This window comes from Melopsittacus undulatus, chromosome 4 (genome assembly GCF_012275295.1).
Source record: "Melopsittacus undulatus isolate bMelUnd1 chromosome 4, bMelUnd1.mat.Z, whole genome shotgun sequence".
In the NCBI taxonomy this organism is placed as follows: Eukaryota; Metazoa; Chordata; class Aves; order Psittaciformes; family Psittaculidae; genus Melopsittacus; species Melopsittacus undulatus.
This window is the reverse complement of record NC_047530.1, coordinates 64,005,520-64,020,201: the sequence shown is the minus strand read 5'-3', so window position 1 is coordinate 64,020,201 and position 14,682 is coordinate 64,005,520. Positions and strand designations below refer to the sequence as shown.

The 14,682-nt window shown below is 38.7% G+C and overlaps 1 protein-coding gene across 1 annotated transcript in view; it reads left to right on the top strand.

The window, feature by feature from the left end:
- The window catches only part of ANK3 (ankyrin 3), a 369,399-nt gene that overhangs the window by 254,764 nt on the left and 99,953 nt on the right, over positions 1 to 14,682 (top strand). The window contains exons 10-12 of the mRNA XM_034062680.1: positions 7,243 to 7,341; positions 11,463 to 11,660; positions 13,982 to 14,080. Coding sequence (XP_033918571.1) covers positions 7,243 to 7,341; positions 11,463 to 11,660; positions 13,982 to 14,080 — 396 coding nt within the window. The remainder of the gene's footprint in view (positions 1 to 7,242; positions 7,342 to 11,462; positions 11,661 to 13,981; positions 14,081 to 14,682) is intronic.

The window sequence follows — 14,682 nt, the reverse complement described above, 5'->3', positions numbered from 1 at the left end:
GCTTGTTAAGCATAGTTGTGTTTTTTTTATTTCTGTGGCAAATTCAGAAACTGGGTCAATTTGTTTTGTCATCTCTTCATTCTTTCCACATGTTTTTCTTTAGTCTTTCTTCTGTTCTACCTTTAGAAATCACTCATGATTTCTTTCTAAAATGTTTCTCATTTTTCTAATTGGGGAATATGGGAGAGATGACTTCTCATTGATAACGTTTCTGAGCTAAAATACCAGTCTATTATGGGCTACATGGGGTCTGCCAGGCTGAGGGTCATTGGCCTACTGTGTAGTAGGGAGGGACACATTTTGGTAGCATGACACATTTTGGTAGCACCTCCCATATGAAGACAGGCTGAGAAAGTTGGGGCTGTTCAGCCTGGAGAAGAGAAGGCTGCGTGGAGACCTCGTAGCAGCCTTCCACTATCTGAAGGGGGCCTACAGGGATGCAGGGGATGGATTATTCATTAGGGACTGCAGTGATAGGACAAGGGGTAATGGGTTAAAACTTAAAGAGGGGAGGTTTAGATTGGATATAAGGAAGGAATTCTTTACTGTTAGGTTGGTGAGGTACTGGAATGGGTTTCCCAGGGAGGTAGTGAATGCTCCTTCCCTGGCAATGTTCAAGGCCAGGTTGGACGAAGCCTTAAGTGGCATGGTTTAGTGTGAGGTGTCCCTGCCCATGGCAGGGGGGGTGGAACTAGATCTTAATGTCCTTTCCAACCCTAACTATTCTGTGATTCTATGACAGATGTGCATTTCACCAGAGCAGGAAGAAAGGGTCATGGGAAGGGATTCTGCAAGTATTCATATGGCCCACTGCAGCCAAAACACTGGGGACCACTACTTTTAAATAGTTGGACTCCAGTCTGCTCTTTTCTTTTAGTTATGAAAATCTGTGATCTGCTTAATTTTCTGTACCCTATTGCTCGTGGGTCAGACATTAGGATAATTTATATAACTGAAAATATAGGCTGGGACAGAAGCAGGATCCAGGAAGAGGTCAGAAGTATTAACAGCTCCTAAGTCTGGCACAGCTTCACAGTGAGGTGAAAGGCAATGAATGAGCAGTTCACAGAGTGGCGGTTTGTTTTTCTGGCTTCCCCCAGAGGATGCCTGTTTCCCTAAACACCCATCCTCTCTATAAATAAGAAGGGATTTGCATAACTTCTCCTGCTTGTGTTGTACATGTGTCACTCATCATTTCACTTCTCTGGCATTACCAGAGGCATCATTTTCTGGCAGTTAGTGACTAAGTGGAAGTTTTGCTCCTGGCATCACTGACTCATCCTGGCAAGGGTTTACCAGCCTGTGGTCTGGGCAGTGTGTGCCTCTGCTGAGGAGACTCACCGAACTGAGCAGACAGCTGCATGGCTGAGAAAAGGGAAGAGCATCACTGGAGCAGATCAGGGAGGATTTACAGATCAATAGGAGAGGCAGTAGAAGGCTGAAAGTGATGTGATGCTGGATGAAAAAAAGACATTGTTTCAGAAGTGTCTGACTAGTTCTCATATTCAATAGTGAAGATTAATTGTTGTGAGCTGTTATAACACATGTTCCTGCTATATCTCTCTTGTTATTCCTATCCTACCCAATGTTGCTTTCCAGGGCACAACAATTGAGGTATGTCAAAATTGTCATTTAATTTTTTTAGGCACCATTCTTTTTTTAATGTTCCTGCCATAGAGTGCCCTGACGTGAATACAGGGGGACAAAAGCTTCAGTCATATCCTTTTGCAACGTCACCACCGGTACTGAATGTATTGACAGACAAAGGGCAGTAAAGGTTACCTTTTCTGATACACGTATCAAGTCATGCTTATCAGCTGGATCCCAATCAGACTCCAGCTTCCTGGTGTTCTGTGAGGGGAGGGGGTGTGTGCTAAATGAGCACACAACTTGACAAACAGGTGGGATTTTCAGGTGAAAATAAGTGAGGCTCCCATTATCAGATTTATAAATGTGAGAATGCTCTCTTTTTCTTTTTAAAGAGGTTTTTAAAGAGATGAGCAAATGTGTTTTGTTTTGTTTGGTTAAAATAGTATTTGTCTTGGACACCATGGTATTATTTATCACAAATGTTGGTTATGGAACACAAAATACCTCTGTAAAGATGAATGACAAAGGTTCTGTACCCATATGAAAGCACAAAAATTCTTGAAAGTGACTTCTTTCTTTTGCTCAGAGGGAGAAATTGCTAGGCCTTTATTTCTCCTGTGTGAGGTCTATATTTCACCTTTAAATGATTATGCAGAAAATGCTGGTTTGTGTTGTTGACCAAACACTAGCAGGGTGAGGATATTCTGGCTCCTAGATGTGACATTTTTAGCTATTCAGCTGTCATTTTGTGCCCTGTTCTTGCAATCCATTCTCTATATGGGGTACTGGAAATAGGCTCCATGTATATGCCTACTTTTAGTTTTCACAAACATTCTCATTTTATAGATAAATTCACATAAAGCATTTCCTGAGTATTAAATAAGTTAAACTAATTATTTCTTTTCCTTAGTCATTTCCAAGAGCATTTGCATTTGTTGCAGGCAGATGGTCCTGGAAACTGCAGTGCTGAACTGCACAAAGGTTAATGTGAAGGGTTAAATTCTTATCCTGTTTAAATCGTTGTAAAAGTCATCCATGGGCTTCCAGTTTCTCTCTAGTCATTAGGACTAGGATTTGATGAGCACCACAGATATCATTGCACATCTGCAAACCGTAGCTTGGAGTTTAGATAATGTTGAAGTATATGAGGTTATTTTTCAGAAATGAACTTACAAATATTTGAGACCCAGCCATATGCCATATGCTTTTTGGGTTGATATTTTTTTCTTTAGTTCATGCTTGTGTTGCTTTGTTCATTTTAACCAGCTGTTTATCTGTCCTTTTTGTGTGTGAGATATTTAGTAGCTGGCACCTGGGGCTTTGTACCAAATTCTTAAGGGCACTCCTCAAACACTACGCGCTGCTTTTGTCCATACATGCAGCTTTTATTGTTCATGCTTTTAACTAAAAGACCTATTGATGCCTCATGTAACATATTTACTGAATGCTGCCCTGATTATGTTTTCTCTGTCTTACAGAAAGGGCTTTTAAAAAGAAGAGAGTTTAGAGAGGTTGATTAAATTAGCCTGATTTGCTTTGGCTGTCTAATACTGTATATGCCAAAGTGAATTTATATCTGAAGTAGGCAGCAAGCAAATTTAGCCTGGTTTAACAGTGTTTATACTGCATTCTTTCAATTTTGCAGCTAATTTACAGGCCAACACTCATATCTACATGAAAACATGTGTGATATGCTTTTTTAGGTGCACTAGATCGTACATAAGCTGCTCCAGAAAAGCCATATGTGTTAAGATAAAAAATAACTACAAGAATGATGCTGACTTGGCACTCTTCATACACACGCAAAAAACACTTAGAGCAAACCTCATTTGTCACACTGTTGTATAGAAGGGGCAGTTTGCCATAGTGCCAATGAAATTTATAATTCAGTAGACTTAAAGCATGGAGAAACAATGAGATACAGAGCCCTGCTAGGCTGAAGCACACGCACAGAGACTCACTAAACAGCAACGGGGATGCTGAACCCTGGATACAGCAGTAATTGGTCCCCTGGGGAAGCATGCCTTCTACCTCTGGCTCAGGGGAGTGGAGTGCCTGTTGCACTCCTGCCAAGGCAATGGACAGGCTCTGGGATTTGTTTCAAAGTCTCACATGCCCTTGCTGAATATTTCCATCACAGTAAAGTTTTTACTGGGTGTTGTTCTTAATTTCATTGCTAATAGACTAGGTTAGAAGCTGGTGCTTGCTGATGTGAGAGTTGTGGTAGTAAGTGTACCATGGATTCGGGGTACAGCCTAGATGATCCCATTAGGTGAGGGAAATTCTAGGTGAGCACTAAAACAGAAGGGGTAGCTAGGGAGCACAGTGAGGCTGATCTGTGCTTACACATGCTGCTCAGGGGGCCCTTAGAGCCACATGCGATGGAAGGGAAACACTGCAGTAGGGAGGTTCAGCTGTCTGCGCCATCATCTGCTAACCTCAAGCCAATTGTGATCCCAGGAACAAGATCAGTTAGCTATGCAGGTATCCAAGTCTCAACAGGAGCCAGTAACAGTGCTTAGATCTCATTTATTGGAGGGGTGTGTTATGTGTTTGAAATAAAAGCTAAAGAAAGAGTAGCAGTCCCAAGATGGGTGTGCAATACTTAACGGGAAGCTTGTGTCTAAGCAGAACTCCTCCTGTTGTCCTCCTGGCTTTGCTGGAGCTGCTTTCAGTCTCTCTGGAGGTGTAGACAATTACAGATGTGATTTATCATGTCAGTGCATACTTAGAGAGTCCTTAATATGCAGATTATTGTCATAATTGTCTGTAATGGTTTTTCTGAGCCATTGAAGACTATCATATCAAAGCAAGTTTGCTGCCTAATACACATACGTTTTATGCTTCACATAGTATAGTCTACATGAACAGTAAATAAGCAACTAAAAAGTCTCCTGACAAAATCAGTGAAGCCTTGCTGAGTTCAGAGCAGTCTCTTTTAATCTCAGATTCTTTTTCAAAACAAAATCTTCCTGTGATCTGTTCTTCAGATTGCCTCTGCACATTTCTTTACATGTTTAAGTGTCATATAGCAATTAACCAAGCCAGGTGAATAGACAGTGTCTTTTCAGAATACAAAAAAGAAAGATCTCTGCAGCTAAATGAGCTGGGTTCAAATGTATTTTCTCTTTACAGTGGGAGTCCTGACATCATCTTAACAATAGCTATAGATCAGCTGTCCCAATAAGCACCTACATTGCATTGTAATGTGTCATGCCATGTGATGCATCTGATGGTAGTGACTACTGTGTGGACCAGAATGAGCTTTAGCTGGGCAAGCATGACTGTCTGCTGCCTCCTGCACCACAGTAGCCTTGTCAGATATAGGCATAAGCTGAGGTTTGCGGGATAGGCACCATGAGACAGTTGGGGCACTGTGCTCTGGGGAGCACTAAAGTAATTTTTAAGGAGCTAATCTAGTGCTTCAAGATGATCAAATGTGTCTCATCCTCTGTGAGCTTGATATGTACTGTCCGGTGGTGAAATGAATTGGAAGGGCATAAAATCAGGAAAATGTTCCTCAACTTACAGTTTTGTGTTTGATCATCTTGAGTATATTTCTTTGATGTTTCTGGAGAATGTGATCATTGCAGGAAGTAAAAAGAGTGAACAACATAATGTACATGATCTTCATCCCCTGCCTACAGTTCTCTAGTTACCTAGCTGGTTTTACTTCCCCATATATGTTGTTGTGTGTGTGTGTAGGCTATATTTTTATGTTAGTTGTTTGTGTTCTGCTCAATACTTGCTATGTCCTTGCCTGTGGAAACTACTGGTACAGGAAATATACATTACCTTTTTTAAATATTTGTGAAGCTACAGCAGCACATTTGCAACTCAGCTGATAGACATACCATTCATGGGGTTTGACATTTCTTCTCTGTCTTTACTTACATTTTTTGAGCAATACATCTTTACTTTGTTTAGTATCATTTTAACAAGATGCTCTTCCCTGTACTTCATGGCTGAAAGAAAGAAACAGAAATGACAATAGCATCAACTCCAGAGATGCCAGTAAGGACATAGTGAGCTAAACTGTATTCATCTTGCATTAACAAATGACTCCCTGAGTCCTGATCAAGTTAAGTCTGAACCAAAGTCTTTTCTTCATCTGTGTCAAAAACATTTGCCTTACTTTAGGTGGAAGAACATGCACAAGAACTATACAAGTTTTAAATGAGACTAGCAGAAAAAAATAATTACACCAGTTTCTGTCTGCTGTCTTTCATAGGCTTATTGGGGCAGGGCAAGAAAGTAGCAGCAGGAGAGTGCAAGGCTCTCCCCTCCTCCCTACCTGTCTTCTACACTTTGCAGGCCTTAAGCTGATGTTCTGGCAAATTGTAATAGTTTAACAATTATCAAGAAAGAATAGTATAATTGTGCATGGAAAATATGTCTAAGAAGGTATCCTAATAGTATTTGCTATCATACAGAGGCAGAGTGCATGTGCATGAAATGGAGAGCACAGGATGTGTGAGAAGGAATTTTAGATAATCCTTGTAATAAAAATGATGTGACGTATGTATTTTAGACAATACAACATATATGTTTTAAACAATGTATGTGTTTGTAAGAGTGCTGACAGGCATTGGGGAAAAACCCCTTCCTTTATGACTTGTATTTGGAAAATTAAGAAGTATTTCTCTTTTTTATTAGTTTCAACCTTTCTTATAAAAGCTCCTCTTTTGACATACTTAGTGAAAATGCACTATTTTTTCTGTGTGACACTATCTTCTCTTTTGCTTATACTACATCAAATGTTTGCTCTTACTAATTCTGAAAACATAAGTTTTTCTTCCTATTTTTCTTGAAACTATTATATCACTATTGGTAACAATCACTATGTTATGTGGCATCGAAAAACTCCATGTGGATTTACTCACAGTTACTCAAGGCATATGTAGTATCTTTCATCGTTGCATTCATGTAGAACAGGTTAATTGAGCATTGTAAACAGGGTACCAGTCAAAAATAATCAAATCCAATCAGTTTGGAATAACAACGTTAATCATAAAAAGAATTTTCCTCTTATTTAAGGAATGTATTTCTAATATGATGATAACTGTTACTAAGCAAACTCTTATGAAAGAGGTATTGACAATATGCCTTGACTCTAGGTCAGTCATTCAGCTAGAAGGCACATAAGTACAGTCTACAAGACAAGAGACAGAGTTAATCCAACACACTTTTATCACCTGGGTTATGTTTTTCTCATCATGTCAAAATTAGTGTAATGAAAAAAAGCCTAAGTCAGAAACATTTTTTTTCTCTCAGACTGAAGGATTTTCTATTGACTTTGATGCACACTGACAAAAGAAAGACCCAGTTTTCTCCAGATCATGCAGGCTATGAATTGCAATCTCATATTTTTCTTATATATGCATTTACCACTTTATTGCACGTAGAGGGAGGCCAGAAAGTACTCCACTGCATGAGCATCAATTTGATATGACTATTTACATGTTTTGAAAATCAGACTAAAAATGTACTTTGTCCATTAGAATAAACAGGTTCAGCTGTTCAGTCGTGTAAGGGCAGCATCCTGTAGGAATTAATTTGTTCCTTAGGATATCAGAGGACTAAAAAAAAAAGGTACATAAGATTTTACTGCTGTCTCTAAAACTAACTGATTATAATGCTTGTGTCCCACAGGATGGGTTGACCCCCCTCCACTGTGGAGCAAGAAGTGGTCATGAACAGGTTGTAGAAATGCTGCTGGATCGTGGTGCCCCTATTCTTTCCAAAACCAAGGTAACTGGTACTGTTTTTTCTGCTGGGATAATCCTGGTACTATTTTTTCTTTTCTTTTCTTTTTTTTTGGTGTAATTCTGTATGTCTCGTATATTTAAGGATTTGACAATAACTTTCCTTTTTTATAGCTATTTAAAGTAACTGTGTGGGAGATCTCTGAAGTGAATGCCGTATGTAGCGCAAGTCTGCATATGTAAAATGTATTAAATCGAGATACACAGGAAAAGGTTTCTGTGCGAACCAAAAGGCGTGTATGGTAACTACTCCTTAGAATTTCAGTAGTTAAAAATCTCTGTATCTGTCTTGGAATAAATACATGATGATTACAATATATCTTCAGCTTGCACCAAATTACCCTAAGGCTAGAGCAGAGACAAGAGATAAAAATAGAGTGATGTCTCTTTTGCAGAGACAGCTCATATTTCCTTAGGACTTAGCCTTATTACCAGTTTCTCCAATTTCTATCTCCCTACAGTTTATTGTGCAAAATTCTTCATGGGAATTTCAAAACACCTGTCAGGGTGTGCAGTTTGCTTTAGACCTAAGGGTTGGCATTAAAGCATGTGCTTGCCAGAGCCCTTCTGGTGGTGGTCTCTGCTGTGCTGTTATTGCTGATTTTAAGTCTCAGTGCAGGCAGCCTGCTATGTAGCACCACGACAATCCATGACTTTCCCATTCAGGGCTGACATTTGGGTTGTGCAATTTGTTGAGGTTCTGTCCCAAGATATCCTTCCACTACACGTTTTCTCTCAGTCTGTAAGCAACATATTTCCAGCATCTCTTTTTGTTTCCTTATATTATTTCTTTTCTCTCTTCTGTCATCCTGCTCTATTCTGCCCCAGCACCTTTCTATATTCTGCTGTTCTCCTCCCTCTTCTTTGTTTTTTCCCCCCTCTTACTGGAATATATTTAGCATTTGTTTGGGGAGGCTGGCACCAGCTTTCCTCTGCTCAGTGAGTCACTGGCAAGTGCTGTCATGGGTAATCTGACAGACAGGATCCACCCATCATGTGGAGTATCCATGGACTCCCACAGCCCTGACTTGCAAACTTCATGAGCAGGGGGGGACAGCAAGGGGTTGTCTAGGAGCCCCTCAGGCACATCTCCACACCACTGCCACTCTTATTGCCTAGAGCTCATACTCCAGGGACTAAGGTTCTTCCATACTCTCTGGTAGCTCAACTAATTAAAGAAAATACAAACTATAAATCCTATTGGTTTGGTTTCCACCATCATAAATGAGAACCTCTCCTAAGGAACTAAGCTCCTTTTTGATATGGATTTTGTATTGTCAGGTGTTATCCCTAAATTTGACCTGCTTTTCAAGGCCTGTAGGTTTTTAATTTGTTCATCTTCCTGAGAAGATTCACACAGCCTGGCTCAGAGTTCACTAGCCAAAATCAGGCAGATGGAACATGGGATAGTGGGTTTGAAATAGCCCAGGGCTGAAAGAGGCACTTTGAGTATTCACCTGCAGAGGTTTATATAAGCACCTTCAGCAAAACCGGAGCCTCTCTGAAAGAAGGAAAATAAAGATACGCGTTAAAAAGTGAAGAGAAGAAAGTTGAGAGCTTCCTGAGTTTCCTTCTGCTGTGTTAATTCTACTGTTTTCAGAAAGTAAGCTAAGAAGTATCAATACGTCTGAATGATATAACTGAACTAAAGTATGATATTTCCTCTGCAAAAATAAGTGGCTCTATTCTCTTCAACTTTTATCATATATTATCGAAATAGAGCACATCTTTGAAAGAATTTGAACTCTAGTCCTGAGTATGCCAGTGATTTTCTGTATGAGAAATGACATCTCTGTGTATCAGTGTCCATCTTTTCTTATTACTGCTTTTTGCAGCTTGTTTGGCACTTTTCCTTTGTTTTTTTTTTCTTCCTTCCCAGAGTTAATGGCACTTTCCCTGATTAAATTCCTTTGATACAGCTACAAAATAAGTTGTGTATCAGTGATAATGTTGTTTACCCAGTCAAGCGTTCAATGCGCTATTTCATCTCCATGGTCATCTTCTGGGTTTTTTGTTTGGTGGGTGGTTTTGTGTGGTTTGTTTTGGCTGGGTTTTTTAAAGGTATCATGTGACTGTCAACATCTGTGGCTGATCTTGAACTTCAATTTTTAATATTTTCTTGGCCATCTTCATAAAAGCAGTAAGATAACAGTGTTTATATAGTACCTCCATCCTGAAGTACCAAATCACTTCTTACAGTCAGTTATTGGTAAATTATGTCTTGCAACAAGGATGTGGGACAGGGGAACATTATTATATATAATATTTTTATGCTAAAAATGGGAAGACAAATTGAAATATTAGCTGACTTGTGTAAGATTGCAGAATATCTTCTACTGCAACAGAATTAAGAGCAAGCCTGGTTTAGGTCATAGCAAAAGTCAGTATCTCAATGTTATTTTATCTTCATTAACTTTTTTAGCATCCAGTCTCATCTCTTGCTCTTTTGTGTAAAGTCTGGCTAGTTGCTGCACTTTTCTCATCCGTGATAGGTTTTTGTCAAGTATCTTGCTGATTTTCCCAAATTGACATGTGCCTGCTCTGCTTCTTCCCTTCTTTCCCATCAATGTCAACCTCTTTTGTACCAGTTTGTCCTAGAAGGGACTCCCATATCATCTTCACAATTTCTTACTCCATCAGTAAGTGTGGTTTATTGGCTGTTATTGTGAAGAATGACACTTTTCACCTGAAGGATCTTTCTTATAAAACTCAAACAAAACAGTGTATGTTTACTATCAACTAAAAACCATCATCAATTATAAACTATTGTCAGGGGAACCTGGTGACTGAGGGAAATTAATATTTTTTTATTCCACTGTTTAACTACACTAGAAGACAGTGGAAATATTTAAAATGCTTTGCTACTAGCAGATAATTGCTGTAGTAGCCTTTGGGAATGGGAGAGAGGCTTATCCAAGCGAACATAAATCACAAGTGAGATGCCCATGAGATGATCTTGAAAGAAATAACTGTGTCCAAGGATGTCTGCTTCTCAGTACTGAATGTAAACTGCTTTCAAAGTCTGACAGTATTAGGCTGCTTGCTTTCAACATCCTTCTTCCTTGTATCTTTAGAAAAATATTTCACCGTGTATTTCCACCTTTGTTTTGAATGTTTGTCATTACTGTTATGATATGGGTATGGGAAGGGAGAAGAAAGAAATCATCTGTTTCAGAAAGCCTGAGACCTCAACTGGTTTTATCTTGCTCCTTCTCCTTTGCTAACTGCCGTCACAGGAGGGCAGTACATCTGTGAGCAAAAGTTTCACTTTCTTCATGATGGCAAACACAGTGTACTGTCAGTCATTTACAGATGATATATTAATATCTCCTATCTTTACTCTGGAAATGTAATATATGTTGGCAGCTTGTTGGTTAACTATTGTAAGCAATGCAGACACGATTCCTTGTACAGGTTTTGTTCCTGAATACGAATCTCTCAGGTGTTTCCATGATGAAGCAGAACTTTACCACTGCTGCTGCTAGGTCACATCACAGTGGTCTCATTCAGATATTTTTATCCCAGTTGCACTTGAAACTTTTGCTGTTGTACTGATGTTGGCTGCTGGGAAGAATAGTCTACACAGGTGTGTAATGCAGTAAGGCATGCATACAACCCAAATTCTGGAAAAGACTTAGTGGAGGGATGAGGGAAGGTTGGGGTGATTACTGAGTGATGCTCTGACCTACTCTCTCATGCCAGGAATATGCAGTCTACATTAGAGTAGTGAGTTTAATGCAGCTTTTAAAAATAGGAAATTTCCTGATGAGGTTATTTAAAGTCCTAATATACTCTTCTTTACATAATTCATCTAAGTTGAGCAATTTATCTGAGCTATGCTGGCTGAAATAAGCTACATATAGAGCATTGCTGTTTTTTAACCTTGAACTGCCTACAAACTCTAACCAAATAACTTCCAAATTCCACATAGCTTTTGCCAAAGTAAGAACCCTTGTTGTTACACTGAACAAGTTAAGTTTATTTTGGGTGCTCTGGGCTTGCAAAATTCTTCATACAACAAATACGCTAAAAGCAAAGCTAAAAGAATGGGGTTTCATTTGTCTGAGCATTCTATAACCCATCAATGTTGGGTCTTCTTATTTGCAGAATGGTTTGTCTCCGTTGCACATGGCAACACAAGGGGATCATTTAAACTGTGTTCAGCTTCTGATTCAGCACAACGTGCCTGTAGATGATGTCACTAATGACTATCTGACTGCGCTGCATGTTGCCGCCCACTGTGGCCACTATAAAGTTGCCAAGGTTCTCTTGGACAAGAAAGCTAATCCTAATGCCAAAGCACTGGTGAGTACACAGCAGGTTACTATTCACAGCTAAACATTCTTCCAAAGTTGCAGTGAGACTTGTTTGAGAGTTATTTTCTGCCTGCTGATGGTTAACATGAGGACATGTTGCATTGCTACAGAACCAAGAGAGGATGCTCGAGGTTCAAAGTGTTAATAATGTATTATGCAATCAGAGTAGACCTTTGCTTATGGATGATCAACAGTGATTTATGAGTTTCTCGTGTACCTAGAGCTCTCTTTCCTCCTCGTGGCTTGTTGTGATTCTGACTAGATGAAGCAGCTGCAGGCATAACTGCTGTAGTTTTTGGTGTGGAGAGAATTCTCATTTTCTAAATGTTTGTAAAGAGAAAATAAGCAGTAACTTTTAAAACTGAGACAATTTTTATTAGCTCTCAAAGATGTGAAGCACTCAAAAGTAGGAATGAGTTACATAACCAATACTTGTGGTATTTTGTGTCAATGAAGTAATTTGCCTTTCTACTTTAAAAACAACTTCAACAAAATCTGTTACTGTAACACAAACTGAATGCATTATTGCATTGTTTAAAATCATATTTGCAATCCATTGTTTTTAAAATGTCTTTTTGATGTGTTCTTCAGTAACAGATTTATGCTCTGACATTAATTTGGTTGCCTGTTGCTATCAGAACCTGATGCTACTAACTTATTCAGTTCCTGAAATACCATGTGAGCTCCTGAAACCCTCACAAACCAGGTGGGATTGACTCTCTTGAAAACAGCACAGGCTCCACAGATTTGGTTCCCTCAGCCCCTCTGTTTTGTGTCAGATCAACATGTCTTCAGGTGTCTTTGGTCAAGGTATTATGATATATGGGATTGTTCACTATAACCAGCAAGTGGGAAGGCTTGTAAGCTTGTAATATTTATTTTCACTTTCTGACATGATCAGACTGTCATTTAGCTTGTCAGACTTGCTGGCAATGGCCTTTCATTGGTCTTGTAACCTAGCCACAATTTTCCTTTTTCCCCTAAATCTTTTAGTGCTTCCTTCTATTCTGCTCTGATCACTACTCAGGATGATCAAGTAGAAGGAACCTGAGTGTAGTGTCTGGGGCTCAGGCTCACTCTTCCTTGACACACATCTGAGCTTACTCTGGACATTGTCCACTGCTAAGGAGAGAGTTAAGAGCTGCTCACACTTAACTGAAACACACAATTACACTGACTTCACATTACAGAAGCATACAACATTCTTTATTATATGGTAGGTAGAAAAGCTAATTTTGATCAGATCTGAGGGACTGGTTCTGTCAGCTCTTTCCAGAATTATTCTGATTGATTTTTTTTTTTTTGTGAATATACAGAACAGCATCAGCATTTACTGTGCTAATGTTATTGTACCAGTTGTGCATGCTCTGGACAGCTTATTTTCCTGTTGTATTTGTTTCCTGCTCACACTAAATTAGATGGAATATATTCTTTTATAAAGAAGGGGCAAATGAATTTTAATTATCATAAACTGGCAGGTAATGAATAAAAAGAATGTAGTAAGATTAGTTTAGAAAAAGATCCTAATACCAGAGCTTCTAAAGTAAAGTGCTTTTTTTCACTGACATTCTGAAAGGTCAACAGAAAACCAACCAAAAAGAACCCACAACTCCCCCAAAAACTCCAACAAAAAACCTCAACCAGTTATCTGTGAATATATTAAGCAAAAACAAAGGCTCTGCTAGTTTTAGGTGAACTGAGATTTTTTTTTTTTAATAATTATACATTGGAATGGGAAATATTATAAAATAATATAATATAATAACAAATGAAGTAATATAATATTTCATCACTAAAACTGACTCTATATGAAGACCTTAGAACAGCCTTCCAGTACCTAAAGAGGAGCTACAAGAAAGTTAGTGAAGGACTAGGGTAAGCTGCTTTAAATTGGAAGAGGGTGGATTTAGTTTAGAAACCAAGAAGAAATGTTATACTCTGAGGATGGTGAAACACAGGTTATCCCAAGAAGTTGTGGCTGCCCCATACCTGGCAGTGTTCAGAGCCAGGCTGGACAAAGCCTTGAGAAACCTGGTCTAGTGCAAGGTGTCCCTTGCTTGTGGAACAGGAGTTGGAACTAGATGAGCTTTAAAGTTCCTTCCAACCAAAAGTATTCTATGAATCTAGGAAATATGCCTTTTACTTTTCAGATTTTTTTTTCTCTTTTACGTTAAAAATTTAGTGAAGTCAAAACAAATCTGTGAGTTGTTTTGTTAAAACAGAGGAATGTGTTATGGTGTATTCTATACCCAATTCTACCTTTTAATGACATATACAGTGTCAAAAAAGTATGTTCTTTCTCATTTACAGAATGGTTTCACACCTCTTCACATAGCCTGCAAGAAGAATAGAATGAAAGTAATGGAACTTCTTCTGAAGCACGGTGCATCAATTCAAGCTGTGACTGAGGTAAGAAGTGGTCTTTTCACATTTGTCTTTGGTTTTCCTACAAAATTGTTTGTGACTATATTGATTCATATTTAAATATTTCTAATAGAACATGTACCAATCAAGTCAACAATTGTTTTCAACGAGGTATTACAAAATAATAAAACTGAATAATAAAGTCAGTCACCCTAATGGATCATAACACCCAATTTACATGCTTTGGGAAAAAAAAAGTGAAACTTAACAGTTTAAAATATTTAAAATATCTATAATTTCTCAGATTTTTGCCTGAAATTCACCCTATTATGGATGTTGAGGTGAAGACTGTGCTTCACTCAAGACCTGTTTTGAAAGGTGGTTTAATTCAGACCTTGTTTTGGCTTTCCACACAGAAGTTAAATTCACCCAACATCAGGGACTATCACAAATCAGCTAGACAGAAATCAATACGCTATTACGTCAATCAACATGGATACTCTACACCCACTTATTGGCACTATTTAAAGATTAATTACACAGCTATGGAAAATTTGGTTTGTCTGTGTGTATATATATTTTACTAAGTTAGGAGGAAGGGTCACATGTATGAATATCTGACCACTATGGAAGAAGCCAGGTTAGAA